Raw genomic sequence first — 23,118 nt, 5'->3', positions numbered from 1 at the left:
TGGAACCAACTTTGTCTTCTTTGGCGCTGAACAACCGGCTTCTGTCCACTATTTTGATTGCTGTTTCGATTCTGGTGTGTAATGGTGAATCCAAGTCTCATCCATCGTAATAAATCAACGCACAAAATCAGTTTTATTCTTGTTAAAACGCTCCAAGCACTGTTCAGAGATTTTCATGCGAGTGCATTTTTGATCTGCTGTAAGCAAGCGCGGCACCCATCTTGCGCAAGCTTTTTCATTTGCAATTATCATGCAAAATATATCCTACGCGTTCTTTTGAAATGTCTATAGGCTCAGCAATTTCACGCACTTTGACTCGCCGGTCATCCAATACCATATCGTGCACTTGATGAATGATTTCTGGTGTTGTTACGCTTTTTGGACGTCCTTCACGTGAATCATCTTCAAGGCTGGTACGGCCACGTTTAAACTTGGCAGCCCATTTCTTAATTGTCGAAAACGAAGGAGAAGAGTGCCCATAAACGTTTATGAACTTTGAATGAGTTTCGTTTGGTGTTAAACCTTCTTTTACAAATACTTTTATAATCGTACGATACTCCATTTTATCCATTTCAAAGGATTATAGACAGCACTTTTGCTTCAGACAACTATACAAAACAAACTACTTCATAAAATGACTTGCAATTTATATGGATGCTTATAACAGATGTACCAACTTAGAAAAAAAAAAATCTTGCCGATAGTGTTGCCATCTATGGTCGAGGCCAGGAACTTTTCAGACCACCCTCGTATGTTTGTGAGGGGGGGGGAGTGGGCCTTCGACCAGTTATTTTGTAGAAGTAAAAAAAAAAAAAAAAAAAAAGTTTCAGTGAAGAAAAAACAAACCTTTAGAATTCTATGTGTAATTGGTAGTTAAGTCACCCTTAAGCGGAAAATCCTTTATAAATATCGGATATTACGACAGAGAGCCTCCGTACCCCAATCGGGTTGGAAAGACTTGCGCTGGCATCCCATCTAGGTCGCGAACCTTTATAAGAGCCTTTCAGTTGGAGAGGTAGCTGGTTTCATACGGAAGTAGCAGGAGTTTTCTTCTGGAAAACTTGGGCTTTTTAAATTTCTCAAAACATGCAAACCGGCCAGGAAACAAGCAGTTAAGCACAGAATAAACTGGCTTCATTCCTTAGGCAGTAAATCCAAAAACAACTGTTAATAGAAAGTGGGCTTTCTTATAATCCGATTCAAAAGGAAGAATTATTCTTCCGAAATGTGTTAGAGAAACATGTGAAAGAAAGGAATGTGACGTATATCAGTCTTCTTCCAGGCAAGATTATATTTCGATGGAAGAGTTCTCTTGTCGGATTTTTCCGTTACGTTAGATACGACTTACTGTGAAGGCAACGAAATCCTAGGTTGATAGATCAGATTTGTGTTCTTTTTTGTACCAAGCTGGACATGGCTTAATTTCCAAAATGAAAGATATCATTAGATTAGTGCAGTCAAAGTAACTGAAGAGATACCATCAACAATAAAATGGATTCTCGGGACTTCTAAATTTAATGAAAAGCACATTATTAACTTGTATGTATTATCGTTCAGAACGAAATCGGTGATCTGCAAATGCATTATTACAGCAAAGAGATCCCTGCTCAATGAGGACAAACATAAAATTTCATTGCCCATATACACTTCGTTACAATAAATATCTGAATCATGCATGATTTTAATGCAATGAAAATTATCTGAGATATGGTAAAAATACTAATTCCTAGTTTAACCATAAATCTGTTGGTCCTCTCCTCGTACGAACGTTATTGCATGCTCGGGCTTTGATGAGCCTGAGAACTCACGCTGATCTAGGTTTGTGATGTCTCGCGACTTGCTAATGCAACCAAATATTTACAATTTGCTGCGATGGTTTTAAAATGTTACTGTACTATTCTCCATTGGTATTAAGAGGCAGCTAAGGCCATGAAGTCAGCATGTGTCTTAAATGCGCGAATTCTTCAGCTTATGTGTTTCGTGGGGGGGGGGGGAAGAGTAGCCCAAATTTTCAGGAGAAAAATCCTGTCTTCTCATATAAGATTGACACCTCATTTTCGGCTGAAAATCTGTTACGTTTTCCTACAAGAGATTCAAACCCGAGTCTTTACACCCTAATTGGCAATTACACATTTCCGAAGGCCATCTAAAATACAATTTCATGCTTTCAAATTAAGAAAAACGATATACCTCAAATTTTCATGTCTTAATATGTTAATGAGTAAATACTACATTTGCTATTCTGATACAAACATCTATGGTATTGAATATAGTTATTATCTGCTTCGAATTAACTTAATATAAGAGAAATTCTAAGGCCTACAGTAATTCTATATCGTCCATGTCATGCAGGCGACAAATCAACAGAAGGAAAAGAGCTTTCAAAGGAGGAAGGAGAAACGGCCGACTATAAAAGACCGCTCTCCGAAAGGGACTCAACTTATCCGTATACGCAATACTCAAATGAGGTAAACAGTTATCCTCATAAGGGAGCTGATTTCCTGTATATGGGAGATCAACCGGCACAACCTGACTTGGACAGAGAAAGCGAAGTTGAGGCAGGAGTTTACAGAGTTCGTAAGTAATCACTTCGATGATGATGTTATAGATCAAGTAATAGAACTTCGAACTAATTAGAAATTAAAATTTCTTATAAAACTTAACATATTTCTAAACTTCTATCATTCATAAGGCTAACTATTTCTTGTAGTTATAATCATTTTCATAATTATTCGCCCTCCTTTTTGATCATAAATTACATTATACTAACGTAACATAAATAAAAAAGTACAAACAAACAGCTATTCTTTAAATGCACATCTCATCAGCCAGTTCATTTCTATTGAATAATAAAAATAATTAACCAGTATTAACTAGTTTTATTATGCATACGGTATTTAACTGTTTAAATATCTTCGATTTTTTTAATGCATGCTTTATCCATACTACCAACAGATGATTAATATTTCTTTATAGAACAACCCCAACACTATACTAGCAGCAGTGGAGGTGCAGGAAATAACAACGTTATCAGCGAACTATTTCGCTGGAAGCGGAACCCAAATGCCATTCATCATCCCATGGAACTAAGGAAACGCATCCGCAGGGGATCGCTGAATAAAATGTCTTCTCGGAGACGTCGTCTTCCAAGGCGTGCTCTTCGTCTGAAGAGGGAAGTAGATATGCAGGACTTGCTATCAATGTTGGGGTCTCTAGAAGTAGGGGATCATTATTATGGTGACGACGAGGTAAGTGATTGTTCTTTACTGAAAAAAACCGAACGAAAAGAATTATGATAACGAGCAGATATGTAAGGAAATGTCGCAGTGTTCTATTGCATTATACTCCATTTTATTTGAAATGTAAAATATATGAATGAGTTTAGTACGAGTAAAAAAAGGCAGTAACAATTTAATTCTTTTATTTGCTTTCAAAAGGCGCCCAGAAGGTATCTTCTTCCAGTAGAGCTACCCGAACCAACTCCTGTGGAATTGCGTTATCCCTACTCCTTATCTCAAGACAGAATGGAAGATAATGACGACCTCATTTCTAGCAGTAACTTCTTAGGTGGATCTTCTAACACGGGTTTGAACATCAGGGAACCTTACGAACAAATTCCAGAACCCGAACCCCTTCCTCATTGGATGTTCCGCTCCCATCCTTCTCCTGTATTTCCAGTATCGCGCCGATCCTCTTTCTATCCACCGGATTATCGTTTCGTACCTGGTCATAAGAAACGCAGCCGCGGAAGAATCGGAGGAGAAGGAGACGACAAATGGGGAAGAATCGTCGAAACTCCAGATGAGTATCCCTCAGCAGAAGATGTGGCTCGCCTCTATCTTCTAGCAAATCTATTAGCAGAAGCTGAAGAACCTGAATATCGGTATAGACGTTCAACATAAAAAGGTAGGTAGGTGCAATCAGAACCATTCATTTTTCCCATTCTGTTGCACTGTAGAAATCTGTTTGAACGAAACTTACATAGTGGTCGTTTACATGAATGCGGAGAAGTATCGGAAATAAATCATGAAGAACATATTTTGCTGGGTTCCATCTTGACGTTAAGAGTGGATTTATTATTCGTAGAACGACATGAGGGAGTTTGCGACCATGCGCTGTATGTTTGTTTGTTTGTTTGTTTTTCAACCGAAATGAACTGCCTTCGTCGCGGTTTCCTTTAACGATCCGCAAATGTGAAAATCATAAGACGGACGGAGTTCAAACACGTAAAGAGGGTGTTCCGAGCATTCTCTATCATACTTTTCTCGTCTACTTGTTATTAAGATACTAGACACGCAATCTATTTCTCGTTTGGTTTTGCCATCGTTCACAAAGAAGAGAAGGCCGCTATGAAAGAATAAAACATCGAGAAGATTAACTTCGGGCTTTAGCAATTAGGGGTGAGGCTGCGCACAACCGTCGGCACTCGACGCCGTTGTCGGCAGGATGCCTACCAATACGACACGCGAATTGTGCAGCCAATTTTGATCACATCAGACTGTGTGTAAAAATGTCTATGTGAAACTATTATTTCCACGGTGAGATAAATCGAACTATTTTAGCGACAAAATTATGCCAACCCAATTCAAAACAATGCACGATTGTGTTACAAATTAAAATAAATCAGTTCTCAACAGCACGTAAGGCCAAAAACAGCTCTGGATAGAGCTGCTGATTACCAATGATTCACTAGGTAAGAATGCTAAGCGAAGTGCAACTTTTTATGATTATCTCGCGTGCTTCAGCAAAACGAAATACACAAATCACGTACGTCATTAAATGCCCTCCTGTTTTGAAACTGCAAATACCTTTCGCGGAAGTTGCGAAAGGTTCATTTATTCAAACATTATAGCCGAGATATATTTACTATTGGGGAGTGGCGTATAAATCCTCTTCTAACCCAGATAATTATAATGCAATAGCAGAACAAGACTTTCAGGAAATGGGGAAAATGCATTCAAAAAATAATAATTTGATGTGCTTATTGCACGCCAGCATTGAACATGAAACAAAGCTTTACTTTCCTCTCTCAAGGTCTTAAACTCGTTTCATTTCAGGGAGATTATAGTTTAATGTTTCTCTTATATTTCTCCTAGAAATGAATTCAATAAATCTTCAAATATGAGTTCGGAATATTAACATAACTTTACAGCAATTAGTTTCAGTGACTATGCACCTTAATATAGTATTAGCACGTGATTTGGCTATGCTTATTAGGTAGTATTAAAAGTATTGGCAACAGTATTATTACCGTATTATAGAAAGAGAAGCCCGCTAGGGTCAATAAAGTTAACAATGAACCCCCTACAACAGCGAATAGCTCTTTGAGTACCTAAGACTACGAAGTCCAAAGTACTCTTTGTCCTTCTTTCTGATTATATTAATAAATACTTAAAAGTAATAAATAAACAAAATAAGAAACAAGCTGAAAAGAATAATTGAGTGCTTTATGTGAAAAATACGAAATACAGTTTTTAAAGAAACGTTATAGAATACAAGTAATTACTTGAAAAGTGAAAGAACGCATACAGTGTTACAAAATATGCGACATGAATTTATGTATTCAGGAGGAATGAATCAATTCTTGAGGTAGAAAAAGCTAGCAAGTGCATTAAATGACATTCCATCAGAAATGCTATGAACAAAAACTAAGGAACAAACTAAGGCTATGAAGCCGATGGAATTATATCTTTAAATGATGTGTATCTTTCTGGAAGATTTGCCTATTTAGCAGGACACAAAATCCGAAGTCTCTATGAGGACCGCACCGTATGAGACCGACTAACTCATCTGAAGATGAATGAGGGGGGGGGGGGACAAAGATTCTTTGTATCCTACTGTTCTTTCCAACTAAACGCAATCGTCCATGCCTAGTTTAGTTGGTATCGACACCTGATATCAGAAACTATCACAGTAATTTTTGTAATCTACAAAAAGGGAAATAAAAATTGAATGTGAGAATTATAGTGGAATTACTCTTCTCAGTGTTCTAGGTAATATTTATGCAAGCATACTTTGATATGTGTCAAGAGAACAGCGCTTCAAAACATTGCAGTTATATGTAACTGCAATGTTTTGCAGTCTATATTTAAGATGTAAGTCAGCAGTTAAAATTGAAGGAGATATTGGAAGATGGCTTGATGTAAAATCAGGTGTGAGGCAATTGCCCACGCATGCTATCTCTTCTGCTATTCATCGTATGTGTGAATCATCACATTATGAAGGAGAGTGGTAATAAATCTGACATTAAAATTGAAGATGTTCAACTCAGCTCTTTACATTATGTAGATGATGTTTGTAAATGAATCCAGTACAAGGCTGTAACAAATTATATATATATTTAAGACCATTTGAAATCGATTTTAACTTATAGATCTGAGAGCTGGTTAGAAATGAAACAGTTTATCAAAGACTACAGACTACAGATATGAGAGTTCTGAGAAAAATTAGGGGAGCGAATAGATGACATTATTGGCAGAATCATTAAAATTGAACATAACATTATTAGAATTATAGAATGTGTAAACAAAGATGACTAATTCCATTTGGCATGGAAGAAGGGATCACTTAAAAAAGACCCAGAGGACGGATGTAGGAGATGTAGAAGTACTTTAGAAGATCGAAATATAAGGTCTTAGAATATTGGAGTACTGACCCAAAACAGCCTATTTTGGCGACAAATTGTCGATAGAAAGTTAGTAATAATGCAAGCAATCACTAATACTATAATATAACTCTCTATACACTCCCCCCCCACCTCTTGGTATATAAGAGAAATCTGATGATTATGATAATTACAGTTATGGTACAATGGCAGCATTTCTAAATTTTTCACAACCACTTGAGCTAACATTTGTGAAATTCATAACGATATACAAGTGTACATTATATTATAAATTGTTAATGGCAATGTTTCATATTCAGCAAATGTTATGCTTTTAATACTCGTCTACAAGAAAACGTGCAGCAAATATTTAACTTAATTCAGTCATTATCTCATTTCGTAGAATCGACAAGGTTGATTACACAATATATTCGTAATTACGTAGTAAGTTTGGGAACAACTTTCCCCTCCTTTTTAAAAACTTACGCTGTCAGAAAACTTAACCCTCGGCTATAAATAAATGAAGAACGACTTTAAGCAATGACTGCAAAACTAAATAGTAGCGCCCTCTAGTGCCATGACTATTTGAACTCCATATCTTAGAGAGAAATCGCTTTCTTTTTTTTTTAAATATTAACTCTCAATGGCATGTACCTTTCCAATGTTATAATGAAATAGGAAAAAACATATCAATGGGGGGGGGGGATAAAGAGTAACTCACTTGGGGCTTAGACCCGACACTGCTTAAAGAGGATAGAATGAACTGTGGATTGCAAGAGAGAGTAATTCTCATGTTCTGAAGCATCTGATTTTATACTAATGAAAAAAACTACTAATCTCAGTATAAAATACACATTTTTTCACCCATTTTTCAAAGTGAGAATAATTTATTCGAGGGACGGGTAAAATTCTCACATGGGAATAATTAAATGACTCATCAATGCTAATACTATTCTAGTGTAAAGCATATATATATATCCTATCCTATTCCCTCATCTACACGGCTAGTGGGGATAGCTGTATATGCTGCCATACTAGGGAGATGATTATGAGCAAGGTGGTTTCCCGTTGCCTTCCTTGCCGTACCATAAGTATTTATGACTGTAGTCGTGTGTGTTCACGGTTTGCCTGTTTTGAAGGATGAAAAACCCGAGTTTCCGGGAGACCTCCGCATGAGACTGGTTAACTCATCTATATATATCTTTATATATATATATATATATATTTTTTTTTTTTTATTCAACTTGTTAAAATATACATTAGACGATAGGTAACAAGAACTATTTACATAATATTACAGAGAAAGAAACATTTTCCTTTCGGGTATACAATAGAGAATGCAACAAATGAATTCAAAATTAGCAGTTCAGTTTCAATCTGAGTTATCTTTCAGATGAAGCGTATTGTCGTCGTCAATCCAGAAGAGGGTACCAGTTGGATTCCACTCCTCTATGAATTTCGCGACAGTTCTTGTTTCTTTGAAGTATTCAAGTTCCAATAAAAGTCTGCTTTTTAGTTTCCGACGGAGGATATAGATGAGGGTTTGTACAGTTTCAGTGATGGATGGGTGCTGGTTATTTCTTGTCTGTTTTAGGTAGAAGCTGTAGATGACGGTCTTAGCGCAGATGAAGAGGAAATTGCATATTCTGTGTCTGTGTGGACTAAATTGCAGTAGTCTTCTTCGCTGTGTGCGTAGTTACAGGTGTTAGAGGCGGTATTCAGGGCATATGTGATCATCGCTTTGTTTGCAGGACAGGTTAGATATGTGTGTTCCAAGGTACCTGAAACGTCACAAAATAGACACAGATCCGTTTCTCTTAGCTGAAATTTGTAGAGCTTAGGAGTTGGCAAGATGTTATGCCATAGTCTCTACTATATGTCGGAATCTGGTTTGGCACACTTTGATTTATATGGCAGATCCCACTGAAAGCTGAGTGGCATATGCAGCCTTGTAGATGAGAGGGTTAAGGGTGAATATAAGAAGGGCGAGAATGGAGACACTGACATGCGGAAGTGGTATATTTTCTTGTAGTTGAAGGGAAGAATTGGAAGTGAGGCTTCAGATTGTACGAGATGAAATATCGGCCCCGAGCAGTTTCTAGAAGAAATACGGATTTCCTGAGGTGTAGCGATATCTGGATAGGCTTTTATAATGGATACTTGCAGCTGTTGATATTGCTTGTCAGTTTTTGGGGTTCTTCATTGGTAGGCTTGTGAATGCTTTCCACTTTAGGGTTTGGGTTAGGAGGTCCCCTATGACTCTTATTCCTGCCCAGTTCCATGTAGGGAAAAGAAACGGCTGGCCAGTTGTGAGACTTGTTAGTTTCTTTCGAAAATAGTGGTTCTGTAAGTACAGCTGACTCTGTTGATCCTGTAAGTGAGTGATGAAGTCCTGTGTTTTTCCATTGCTGTAGAGCGTCTTTGTAAAAATGAGGTAGTTTAGGAGGAGATGGTGCAGGACTGGCCATTCGGAGGATTTTGGAAAGTGTAAGTCCTCTGGTGGATGATGTCGTGATATAATCGAAGGTGGTTACATAAGTGTGATTGCATTGAAGTGTCTTTAGGAGGAAGATTATCCTGAAGGATCTAATCTTCTTTTCAAGAGAAATAAGGCTTTGACCTCCCTTGCTGAGTGGCTTGCAGAGTTGAAGGTATGTTGTCCAGTGAGTTTTGTTCCAGAGGAAACGTTTGATTTCCTTTTGAATGTAGTAGAGAAATTCTTCAAGAGGTGTGAGTACTTTGTGGGTATGCCATAAGACACTCGCAGCCATCTGGTTAACTATTCGTACTCTTCCTCTAAGTGAAGACATGGAACGAACGCTGTTCCATTTACTTAGCACTTGTTTAAAACGGTTGTGCAGCTGTGTCCAGTTCAGTGTGTTATATATTTTCGTGTTGCCAAGGTGCACACCTAAGTATCTTTGTCCTTCGCTTGACCAGGTACATTCGATCGGAGAATTATTTCTAGACTTCCATCTGCCTGACCACAAGCCGGTAGTTTCTGCAGAATTTAATTTGGCTTCTGAGGCTAGTGCATATAGTCTGTCTGCTTTCTCGGTTACTGTCATTTCTTCTTCATTTCGGACTATTACAGTGACGTCACTGTAATATCTATATTTATCTATATATATATGCACACACACACACATACACATACACACCCTCTGTGTCCAAAAAGAAACCGAACTTTTCGAAAATAGAAGAAACTAGTGGCGCCATCTGTTGTATCTTTTTTGTTGTCGAAAGCTGCAACCTTCGTTAGTGTTCTGTCTATTTATGGCATTTGTTTCATTAGAAGCCGAGTTATAGTGCCAAGAGTGGCAGTGTGTTTTAACGAACGGTCGGTCGTCACGATATTCATCCCGTACGCGACAAAGTCTCGCTATCAATCGCTTCCAAACTTCGAGATAAAACTCACCATTGACCGTTTTGGTCAGGCGGAACGAATTCGTTGTGGATAATGCCCTTGGAATCGTAGAAACAAATAAGCATTCTCTTTACTTTTGACTTCTCCAAGGACTTGTTTTCGGATGCCCCTCTTCTGGTGGTCTCCACTCATTCTATCGCTTTGTTTCGGGATCTCAAAACACCACGTTTCGTCACCAGTAACGATCGTTTCAGTTCTTACGAGCGATTTTAATGAGGTCCTTGCAGTGTTCAATTCGATACATTTTTTGGTCGTCGGTCAACTTGTGGGTAACAAATCGCGAATTCAATTTACGAAGGCCCAAACTCTCGGTCAAAATGTTGTGCACAGTTGATTTTGGAATCCCCAGTTCATCTTTAATCAATCGCACGAACGAATTCGGATTTTCTTTGATGAAATCACGCACTTTGTGGATGTTAACTTCGCCCAGTTTTTGGATGGTCCGACTTTTCGTCGTCCTCAAGCCTCTCACGACCACTTTGAAATCGCTTAAACCACTCGTAAACTTGAGTACGGGATAAGCATTCATCATCGTATGCTTTTTTCAAGCATTTGATGCGTTTCGCTAAAACGTTTGCCAAGTTTAACACAAAAGTCAAATGCAGCTCTCTGTTTGAAACTCATTTTCCGACCGTTTGTCAAAACACACTTTCACTCTTGGCACTATAACTCGGCTTCTATTGCAACAAATGTCATAAACGGTGGACACAACACTAATGAAGGTTGCCGGTTTCGACAATAAAAAGATACAACAGGTGGCGCCACTAGTTTCTTCTATTTTCGAAAAGATCGGTTTGTTATTGGACAGAGGGTGTGTGTGTGTGTATATATATATACATATATGTGTGTGTGTGTGTGAAAATATTTTACCTTGGGTATAATAAATGTTAACGATACCAAGCTACTTTAAACCTGGTTTTACTCCATTTCCCAAGTAAGCAAACAGACAAGTAAGTCAAGTTTGCGCTTGTGCAAGTCTGGTTGACCCAACAAGTACTGTAAGTCAAGGCAACTCGTGGTAAAGGTGGATTAGCTCTGATCACTATTCTTAATATTTATCCTTAATGCAAAGCACATCTCCTGGAGGAGATGTATGATGCTATGTATTAAAGGCAGGGGGAAACTACCCAGACCGGTTTCGACCTTATGTATAAGTGAAACGGGCGCTAAAAATAAGACGATCCCGAGAGATCGCCCAACTCCGCGTTATCTCACTCAATGACAGGCTCATCCCGTCACCGAGAAGAACTTCTCAGCATTGGATCTACCCACTGGCATGCTCACGCCACCACCAAGCAGAGCCATAATCTCAGCGGTGGCCCCACTCAGAGACAGGCAAAGACCTGTTCCCAAGCAGAGCCTCTCAGAACCCAAGTCTCACCCGTACCGGTTTCGACCTTTTTGAATAAGTAAAGCCGTCTCTAAAAATTCGAACGATCCCTAGACCACTCAATAGTTGGCGAAAGACCGTCCATCTCAGCGTTGGTTCGACTCATTGATGGCCTTCCACCCACCACCACCACCACCGAGCAGAACCGCTCATATTCCGAAAAAAAGCATTCACCGACAAAGCCCCTCACCGGGCCGTGCCGGAAAACACTTTCCCCGGAGACTCAAATTGCTCCCTTAAGGCAAAAACTTAAAGAGAGCGAACTCATATTAGCAATCTCACCGGTTTCAACCTTTTTTGAGGTCTCCTCAGTGAGTAGCTAGACCCTAAATACCAAGGTTTTAGTAATACAGAGCCTTATCAACTTTACCTATACAATCCTCAAGAGATTCTTATTAAAAATAAAAACACCTTGTAGCAACTTGTATAGGTAAAGTTGATAAGGCTCTGTATTACTAAAACCTTGGTATTTAGGGTCTAACTACTCACTGAGGAGTCCTCAAAAAAAGGTTGAAACCTATTAGGTAGTGACCCCGCCCATAATGTATTGCATTATACATCTTTTAGTGAGATGTGCTTTATATTATGGGAAATACTAAGAATAGTGATCAGAGCTTTACCCACCTTTACAATGAGTTGCCCTGGTGTTGTACCATCTTTAGACTTGAACTAGGTTTCAGGCACAAACTTAAATGTTTGCTTATTACTTGGGATTAGGAGTTAAATAACCAAGCTCATAAAATTACATAGTAACCATATGTGTGTGTGTGTGTGTGTGTGTGTGTGTAGAAAGTATTTTACCTTGGGTATAATAAATGTTAAAGATACCAAGCTATTTTAACCCTGGTTTTACTCCATTTCCCAAGTAAGCAAACAGACAAACAAGTCAAGTTTGCGCCTGCAAGTGTTGCAAGTCTAGCTGATCCTGCACGTAGTGCAAGACCAAGGCAACTTATGGTAAAAGTAGAATAAGCTGATCACTAATCTTAATATTTATCCTTAATGTCAACCACATCTCCTGGAGGAGATGTATGATGCTTTGTATTAAAGGCAAGGAGCCACTACCCAGACCGGCTTCGACCTTTATTGAGGTCTCATCAGTGGGAGCCAGGCTAGAAATACCAAGATTTTAGTAGTACAGAGCTTATAAGTATGTTACCAGAACAAGTTACCAAGCTCTGTATTACTAAAATCTTGATATTTCTAGCCTGGCTCCCACTGATGAGACCTCAATAAAGGTCGAAACCGGTCTGGGTAGTGGCTCCTTGCCTTTAATACAAAGCATCATACATCTCCTCCAGGAGATGTGCTTTGCATTAAGGGTAAATATTAAGATTAGTGATCAGAGCTAATTAAATGCAAGGACTCACGGGGGAGATGGGCAGCCTTCTGAGGGAATGGTGCAGAACATCAGTAGAATGGAAGTGATGGAGGCCATGAAGAGGATGAGGAATGGAAAATCGGTGGGCCCCGACAGAATTCCAGTGGCGGCATGGAAGGCACTGGGAAGAGGGAATTGACCTGCTGTGGGACCTGTTCATGAAAGTTTGCCAACAGGAAAATATACCCGAGGAATGGAGGGAGAGTATTCTTGTCCCCATCTACAAGGGTAAAGGGGATGCACAAGACTGTAAAAATTACAGAGGAATAAAGTTGATGTCCCACACAATGAAAATCCTAGAAAGGGTTGTTGATGGAAGATTGAGGAAGGAGGTGGAGATTGCAAAGGAACAATTTGGCTTCATGCCTGGCAGATCAACAACAGATGCTATCTTTGGGTTACGGTAGATGTTGGAAAAGTATCGAGAGAAACAAAGGGAGCTACATCTGGCATTTATTGATCTGGAGAAAGCATATGACAGAATGCCAAGGCAAGAAGTCTGGAGGTGTCTGAGGGAGAAGGTGCCGGAGAAATATGTCTGGTTGTTGCGGGAAATGTACAGAAATGTGAAGACAAGTGTTCGGACATGTCTGGGACAGACTGAAAGTTTTCAAGTAAGAGTTGGCTTGCATCAAGGGTCAGCATTAAGTCCGTTTCGGTTTAATATTGTGATGGAGGTGGTAACAGAGGAGGTGAGAGAAGATGCGCCTTGGACAATGTTGTATGCAGATGACATCTTGCTGTGTGCAGATTCAAGAGAAGACGCGGGAACTAAACTGGAAAGATGGAGAAAAGTACTGGAAGAGAGAGGTATGAGACTGAGCAGAAGTAAGACAGAGTATATGTGTTGCACAGTGGGCGGCGGACAGGAGACAGATCTGGAGCTGGAAGGAAATGTCATCAGGAAGGTGAGAGACTTTAGATACTTAAGGTTCAAGTGGAAGAAGATGGAGGAGCTGAGAAGGAAGTGGGATGCAGGATACAAGCGGGTTGGAGGAACTAGAGGGAGATGGCTGGAGTGTTATGCGATAAGAGGGTGCCGATCAATCTGAAAGGCAAAATCTATAGGACAGTAGTGAGGCCAGCTATGACATATGCTATAGAAACTGTGGCCCTGAGGAAAATAACATCAGCAGGATGGAAGTAGCAGAGATGAGAATGCTTAGGTGGATGTGCGATGTGACCAGAAAGGATCGTCTGAGAAATGACTATGTCAGGGGAACAGTGAAAGTTACGAACTTAGGAGCGAAAATACAGGAGGCAAGGTTGAGATGGTTTGGTCATCTGATGAAGAGAGAGGACGAATATGTGGGAAGAAGGGTCATGCAGATGGATCTGCAAGGAAGGAGGAAGCGTGGGCGGCCAAAGAAGAGATGGAGGGAGCTAGCAGAAGAGGACTTGAGGATGAAGAACTTGGATGTGGTGACAGCCCAAGACAGGAAGGTGTGGAAGAGACTCATTATCAACAGTGACCCCACTTAAGTGAGAGAAGCTGCAGAAGAAGAAGAAGAAGAAGATCAGAGCTTATTCTACTTTTACCACGAGTGGCCTTGGTCTTGCAGTACGTGCAGGGGCAGCTAGACTTGCAACACTTGACTTGTTTGTCTGTTTGCTTACTTGGGAAATGGAGTAAAACCAGGTTTAAAATAACTTGGTATCTTTAACACACACACACACACACACACACACACACACACACACACACACACACACACACACACACACACACACACACACACACACACACACACACACACACACACACACACACACACACACACACACACATATATATATACACATATATATGTATACATATCTGGGTTCGATTCCTGTCAATAACGTGAGGAACCTTTACCTGGTCTCTTTCGACTAAAGGTGAGTTAACCCATCTCATGCGGTGGCAGCAGAATTTTCTTTGAAATTTCAAAATACTAACACCTGTCGATAAACACAAGCAATTACCGGATAAAAAAAGAAAACAAAAAGGACAATGGCGGTGACATATTCTTCCAAGCGACTTCATGGTACCCCCAGTGACTCATTGTGTAAGAACTCCACTGACTCCCCATACTGGGTCATAATAATAGTGCTCTTCATTTAGCAACAAGGTGCAATGTAAAATAAATAGCAAATGTTATTGCTATGTTAACAAGAGTAGTACTGATATGTAAGGAACTTAACGATTGCAATATTCATTCCATGAGAACAACAGTGTTTATAAATAATGGAGTTACCTTATGCATGTGGATTGCAATCTTGTTCTAAGAACTTCAGATCTGCATTATGGAAAGACTAAAATAAAGAAATTAAAAAAAAAAACATTTTGTATTAAATAACAGTTTACAGGAACATTATACTGAGAACATTGAAACAAAATTTCACCTTTTACTGTTTTTAATATTAGTCTAAGAAAAATTGCTATGTTCGTAGTGAATGAACATACTACATACACTATCACACACACACACACACACACACACACATACACACAATGTATATATACTGGTTAAAATAAGTACAACACATACGAAGAGGGTCTGAAAAATTCTCGGCCTAACAATGAAAAAATGAATTTATAATTTCAAAATTTTTTTAACATAATCTCCCTTAAGACTAATACATTTATTCCAGCGATGCTCCAGCTGTTTTGACTGCAGTTTGGATTCTGGTGTGTAATGGTGAATTCAAGTCAGTCTCATCCATAGTAAAAAATCGATGCACAAAATCAGTTTTATTCTTGTTAAAACGCTCCAAGCACTGTTCAGAGATATTCATGCGAGTGCGTTTTTGATCTGCTGTGAGCAAGCGCGGTACCCATCTTGTGCAAAACTTTTTCATTTGCAATTCTTCATGCAAAATATATCCTACACATTCTTTTGAAATGCCTATAGTCTCAGCAATTTCACGCACTTTGACTCGCCGATCATCCAGTATCATATCGTGCATTTGATCAATGATTTCTGGTGTTGTTCCACGGTTTGGACGTCGTTCACGTGGATCATCTTCAAGGCTGGTACGGCCACGTTTAAACTCGGCAGCCCATTTCTTAACTGTCGAAAACGAAGGAGAAGAGTGCCCGTAAACGTTTATGAATTTCTTTTGGGTTAAACCTTCTTTTACAAAGAATTTTATAACCGCACGATACTCAATTTTATCCATTTCAAGGGATACAGACAACACTTTTGCTTCAAACAGCTGTATAAAACAAACTGCTTGATAGAATGACTTGTAATTTCATAGGGATGCTTACGACAGATGTGCCAACATAGAAAAAAATCTTGCCGATAGTGTTGCCATCTATCGTCCAGGCCGAGAACCTTTTTGACCACCCTCGCATATGTTGTATTTTTCTTTAAGAGGATTTACTAGCATATGATTGTGAGTTCAGTGCTTTGCATTACATTTTTTTTTTTGACAAGGGATAGTCTAATCAATGGAGATTTAATACACATTTTTAATACACATTTTGGCTCTTTATTTTAGTAAACATATCTTAATTTTATCTTCTATTTTATGTATTTATTTATTTTTTTATTTATTCCGTTTTTTTTTTGTACGACACTATTTAGATATTTGTTTTGTATTATCCAAGTAGGTTCAATGTATTATCAGCTTCAGGGGAAAAGATTGATATGCACCTCTAGTTCTTCTTCTTATAATTATTTTTTGATTACGATATTTGGATATAACGATAACACTGATAGAAAAGTCACTATTGTGTATGTGTGATCATACCAGTGGGAATTTACCATCTTTCTTAAAATGAAGTAAATATAACTTTCAGTCAATGTCATCTTTTGAATAGAAGAACTGTAGATAGATGTTGGCAATGGATGAATAAAATTACTTTTTTTTCCTGACAGCTTCCATGCCACTTTTGAGGCAAAAATAAAGATGCGTGTTGCCCATTTATCCAACAACAAACAATACGTGTTGCGAAACATTTCATAATGGCTGATTATTGATTTGTTCTTTAAATCGCATTTCCAAGGAAACAAATGGATTGCTCAACTAAAGCAATTTTCTGTCTGTTGAAAAATAAATAGCTTTAATGCAGCTGTTTTTGTTGGATCGCTGGCCGAATAATATCTCCAGTAAAACTAAACTTTGCGAGGTGCAGAAGAATATTTTAGTAGACGCATTACTTTGATAGGTAATATTAGGGTTTTGTAAAATGAGAAAACTATAAAGTAGCGAAGAAGATTCACACAGCCTTCAATTGGGGATAACCTTCAATTGGGGATAACCTAGACACATTCAAAACACATTCCTGCGTTTTTTTCAAACCAAAAAAGGATCTCAATTCACCTTCGTTACCGTTTGATAATACAAATTAGTATACAGGATATTAGATCAGATCTTTCTCGCTCTCTTCTTGGATTGGCATTTATCTCCAGCCTTTATCAATATAAATGCAGCACAGCAGTATCTTCGTCTTTACGACCTTATCCGCTCAAGACGCTACTTTTCACCCATTTGGTTACTAGCTCTGTTCACCTACCAGATCTGTCCATACTTGGAATCCTATTCAAATGTTTGGAGTGATGCACGCAAAATCTCCCTAGAAATTCCTAATGCTGAAATATGATCTCTCTCTCTCTCTCTCCCTCTCTCTCTCTCTCTCTCTCTCTCACATTTCAACCACTATCTCGCACAGATGGGCTACCTCGGCTCTGTCATTTTTGCAAGTGTTTTCATGGGTGTTGCTCTACTGGAATGGACCTTCATCATCCTGTTTTTCATCAAGCCTGATAAAATACGAGAAGCAGCAATTCTTGTTTTATCTTGCTTAGTAAAACATGAGCAGAAGAAGCCCAAGATTCTTTGCAATCTAATTGCAATCACCGAACTTATTTTTTCTCTTCCGCTACTTCCATACTCTACAGCAACCTTTCTCACGAAGCGTTCTACCGGCTTGATTGGCTGAACCGATATCATCTCCGCTCTGTTTATCGTCTCTCTATGTGGCAGATGAATGTCATCTCCCAATATCAAGCAACGTGAAACTTTTACCTTGGGAAAAGGAGTTCCATGTTTGGTCTTTAGAGCGGGGTTTTCGGATTATTTAAGCCTTAACTCACTCACAGTACTAATATACCTCTAATATATTATAGGCTCAAGATCTTTTTTGGATATGAGTCATAAAAATTTACAATCTCCATTTTTTAAGACAAAATATCAATAAATTACTTCTTAACTATTACCTACATATACAACCAATTGATATTAATTTCTACAACCTCCGGTGCGTAGGATTAATATGATTAAAAAAAATACTTATTGTTCGTTTCGTTTAGATTTTGTAAACACCGATAACAGGAGCCAATGTTTTCTAATTCAGTGCAAATGTTTCAGAACTTCTGCGTCCTTTGTCGAAATAAATAAATAAATAAAAATTAACTGTTTCTGTCTCAGACTGGCTAACTCATTACATTTTATTCCGAAGTATTTAGCATGCTTAAGGTAGTAATAGTATACTATCCGTTTGTAACATTTCATGGGAAAACATATATATTTGAAATTGGGAGGTTCGAATAATGTGAGGAAAGCTTTCAAATATTCTTCTCCGATAAGTTCGGTAATGCAGAAGAAAGATTGTTTTTACCTTCCGGAATGATTCCACACTTTTTTTATACTGTTGACCTTATATAAGGTCAACAGACGTTTTCCTAGTGTGCCAAAGAAGTTTCCTTCCCTCCTAAGAAGGCAGTGATTACTAATATGTAGTCAGTATTAATTTCATAAATGCTTACGAACTTAAAATTTCAATAAAGCATTATTAGCCCAATTTTCAATAAAATTGGGCTAATAATGGTGCTTCAGAACACTTTGGCATTTGCTTTGCCTGGAAGTGCGATCTAAGCACAAACTGTATGTCACTTCAGTTCTTGCATCTGTTCTGAAAATAATGATTCTTCAGATCATCTACGCTTTCTTCATTCAGCTCTATTCCAACTTTTAGAACTTCCATTTATTATTCATTTCTATGGATCGGTATGAATGCCTGTTAATGGACTGTGACATTTCGAAATCAGTGCGATCAACTACGCTGTCATTTGTAGCCAGTATTTTTTTAATCCCTCTTTTCAGTCGCATTTCTCCTTTTTTCGCGTATAAGTATCACAGCAGAATTCCATTCTAAAATGCGTGCTTATGTAGGCGACAAAGTGGAAGTTCTATTCGCTCAGTTACCATTCATGAAATTTTGGGCCTGCTAGCTTGGATACATGTCACTCTAATTTAAATTTGACAGTACAAATTAGTCAGCCACGGGGTAACTTTATGATATTTTTGGATCCTTTCCGTACATTCATTTTTATTGTAAACAAATATCATCTAGGGAAAAAATAATAACTTTAACTTGGATGAATTCAGCAACGTAGACTTGTGAAGACTTTTTCCCATAACTAGCACCACGTTAGAATCTAAGACAACTATTATTAAATCAAATGAGGTAATCTAATTTTTTTTCAGTGCTTAACGATAGGTTTACCTCGTTCTGGTTCTATCACAGATCAAACAACATTTGATTAGAAATAACTTTGTCTCCAAATTAAAATAACATTATTATTAATTAAATTATTTATATATTCACTTATCTTTGTATTATTTTGGTTTCAGATAATAATTTAATTGTTTTTATCAAATGTGCTGTTTTGACGAGCTACTGCTGTTCTCTGTATAAAGTAAAAGCTACTTGCGAAGTTAAAATGTGTGAAAATGTGGATGAAGCATGTAAATTAATCGATAGAAAAATACTATTAAGTTGAACAAGTTCTCAACTTTAATTTAGAGTTTACATTATTTTTAAAAATAAATAAGGGTAGTATTTATTTTTAAACAAAACTGTAGAAAGAATTCGCAAAAATAAGCCTTCCCTATACAGTGTTTCTTGGCCATTCGTTATATATAGTGTTTATTTCGTGACATTTCTTTAATTTATATTTTATTGTGTTCTCCTACTTATATCACTTATCTTAGATTGTCACTGTGTAGTGTTATTACTTTACTTATATATTTCTATGCTCTATACACACGAGACTATCGGAGCTCTGTACTCTCTTATCCACAGTTAAATCTATCCACACAATTGGCCTCAGTAATAACGGTCTGGAGTTACCTCCTAATCAGGTTCTGGCAATATTTATTTGATCAAGCTGCGCCAGCCAGATCCCTAGGTTAGAAATTCCTTTTAACCAAAGAGTAACCCTCAGAAAATATACTAAGTAAATCAATCTATTAATTACTCTTTATGTCAATTTTATCTATCCCTCTTAAAATACTTTAGTTTGCAGTCATGGTCTCTGTCATATAAATCTCTCCCGCTCAGAATCGGATATTAGCAAGTGGTGCATTGGATTCAATTCAAGGCACAAAACAGGTTAAGATAATCAAGATACATTTATTAGATTTCTAAGATTACACATTTACAAAAAAAAAAAACATTCAATAGGATGAGTTATCCCAAGTTATAAGGTTAGACAACTGTAATTCACACATCATATCCAAGCATAGGCTATTTTCACTACACAGAATTCTTGCTAGCATCTTTTAAACATCTTTACTAGTTTATACATATTCTTAAAACATTCACATCGATAACTCTATAGATCATTACTCATTAGGAAGAAATTCTCCAGCAACTCCAGATGAAAAAACCTAAAAAGCCTTGAACGGGGGGGGGGGGGGACAAACCCGTTTTATACCTCGTATCTCTAACTCCCTCTTCTACCACACCTTTCTGCCCGATACTTTCTTTTTGTGGCCGGCCCCTATTTTCACTTCTATCTTCCTGGAATACTTCGCACGCGTGCCGCGTCTTCCCGAGAAAACGGAAAACACCGTGCGCCTGCCATTCGCACCTAAACAATTTGCCGTCGGCTACACAATTTATCCGAAGTTGTTGTCATTGGACTTTGAACCTTCGTTACTATGCTCTAACATATATCTTTTAGAGAAACTTCTTACATTATAATCTTTTACAATTAAACGACATCTTTCACCTTTAATTAATATTTCAAAATTTGCATTGGTATAATTCTTTAAATAAATTAGTATCTTTACTTATTTACAAGCATTTCTCCTTTTAGTTTTTTTTTTCTTTTTAAATTCTGAATGAGATATTTCTTAGTTAAAATATTTTCATTCAAAATTCAACAATGGAAGTATGAGACCTTAATTTGCAGGTTGTTAGTTTTATTACAAAGAACCAAACAATCTAACATACATTCAGTAGAATTATTAGCTTCAAAAATAATTTAATTACTTTTGAAGCAACTTCATTATACATAAATAAATACTTTATTCTAGAAAACTAAAATATCATATTTATATCCATGTAAAGTAAAATAAAACAAAGCACTGGAAAATAGATTTTTCTTGTTAGTGGTTAATGTTTCCGGAAGTTAAAGATAAACATAAGCAAACGACAGATGTTATTAAGTATTACCGGTGAATCTTTGGCTTAAATATTTTCTAGTAATGAACTCCATTATTAACAATTTGATGTTTGGAATTTGCCAGTTTTTTTTTAAAACAATTTCAGTTACTTTCGCAAGCATAATTAAATCATATGCTCCCCTGAAGAAGCGAAGAACGATCTCATAGCCATATTAATAAATAAATACAAAGCCCATTGGCGCCCTCTATAATAATTTGTTAATCGTCTGTGGTTATGTTATTATACAAACACCTCCTGGAGTCATGATTGTTGAGGAATTAATGATTTATAATTGATAAATAAAAACAGATATTACAGAGTGATTTTGCACATATTTGTTTCATTTAAATATCAACTTATATTTATTCCAGAGAAATGGAGCGCTTTAAACAAGACACAGACTGGACTAGGTGTTCCATCATATCAGTAGTCAGCCTTATTTTTATGTCATTTCTGATGTCATGTTTGTGTTCTGGTCGTCATAGTTGGATATTCTACTCAAAAGCAAAAGGACGACATTAGCACTTTACTTCGTTGGCAAATAGATTTTGATCTCTGAATATAATTACGTGTTGTTAAAAGGAATTTGTAGGACACAGAGATAATCTCTAGAATTAATGCTACTTTTGGCACTATTTGTATATTTTCAGTAATCGAAATGGCACCAGCTTACTGTCGCTTCAATGGCACAAATCTCATTTTCAAAGAAAAAAAAATACAGTAAAAGAATTTCGCGTATACAGCATTTTTAAACTTGGAATAAAATATGTTAGTGATCTGTTGAAATGGAACATTTAGCTTCCATTCGTTTATACGATGTTGTACATAACTCAATAGCAGGTATCTGAAATGTAATGTTCCCATTCATAAGTCTGGTTTTGAGAGTAGAAGATTAAGTGATTGAATTATTAAATCCAATTAAAGGTTATTCCAGTTTATGATAAAATTTCAGATCAATTCTATTTGAAAATATTCCGACATATTTCTCATGAATATAATAAATCGATAAAAAATAATTTCGATTCTTACTATCACCGAAAGTCAAATGATAAGTTTTAGAATGTATCATTGTGAAGACATGTATTATTTTTTGTTTGAGTACTGTGCCATAGAAAGATGTGATTCATATATATACGATGTCTATGAATCTAAGATTCTAAGGGTGAACTTTTGACAATAGTTTAGTCTTAGAACTATTGTCAAAAGAGAGTCGATTTTACAAGATTTGGTTTAAATTGTGATTAAAAGTCATTTATATATAAAGTGTTTGCGAAAGATTCTGATTTCACTTCAAATATGGATGAAATAGTTTCATTATCCGATGTAAGGGTGACTTAATTTACTTTAATTTAATATTTAGTAGCATCTCGATAAGATGAGTGCATCGAGTGAATCAGGTGATTAATAATTAGTTAAATATATAGAAATGGCATATATAATTCACGTACTGTATTTACCTTTTGTATTCACTGTGAAGGTTCTATGAGTTTTTTTCATTTAGTGCTGAATTAATTTAGCTCAAGCAAAGGCAGATTTGAATTTAGTGTTAGAACATATATACTTATTAGATTTAAAAAAAAAAAAAAAAATATTTGTTTTATTATAAATTCGACTTTTCACTTATTTAAAATTTCAAAATTTAAATTTTTCAAAAATTTTAAAATTTCAAAAATTCCACAAGTGGACAATTACCTTAATTCGAAAAATGAGAAAACTATTACATAGTAAACACTGAAGCATTTGTTACAATTTTCCATTTCGACTTATTGTGAAGGCAAAAGAATCACCATCATACCTCCCTAGATCTGTTAATGTATGGATTTTCCTTAATGGGAAAACCTAAAATGGACAACGTTCATAACAAAAGTTTACA

General features: G+C 37.0%; 1 protein-coding gene across 1 annotated transcript in view; it reads left to right on the top strand.

Moving 5' to 3' along the window:
• Positions 1–22,667, top strand: part of LOC150096236 (uncharacterized) — a 68,142-nt gene extending 45,475 nt beyond the window's left edge. The window contains exons 4-7 of the mRNA XM_090409447.1: positions 2,353–2,577; positions 2,977–3,248; positions 3,438–3,906; positions 21,617–22,667. Coding sequence (XP_090265573.1) covers positions 2,353–2,577; positions 2,977–3,248; positions 3,438–3,902 — 962 coding nt within the window. The 3' untranslated portion in view covers positions 3,903–3,906; positions 21,617–22,667. The remainder of the gene's footprint in view (positions 1–2,352; positions 2,578–2,976; positions 3,249–3,437; positions 3,907–21,616) is intronic.
• Positions 22,668–23,118: the final 451 nt, after the last annotated feature.

Source organism: Typopeltis vanoorti, chromosome 19, assembly GCF_054136105.1.
Source record: "Typopeltis vanoorti isolate ZY-2024b chromosome 19, IOZ_Tvanoo_1.0, whole genome shotgun sequence".
Lineage (NCBI taxonomy): Eukaryota > Metazoa > Arthropoda > Arachnida > Uropygi > Thelyphonidae > Typopeltis > Typopeltis vanoorti.
Note: the sequence above shows the minus strand (reverse complement) of the source record. Positions and strands in the feature narration are given on the sequence as shown.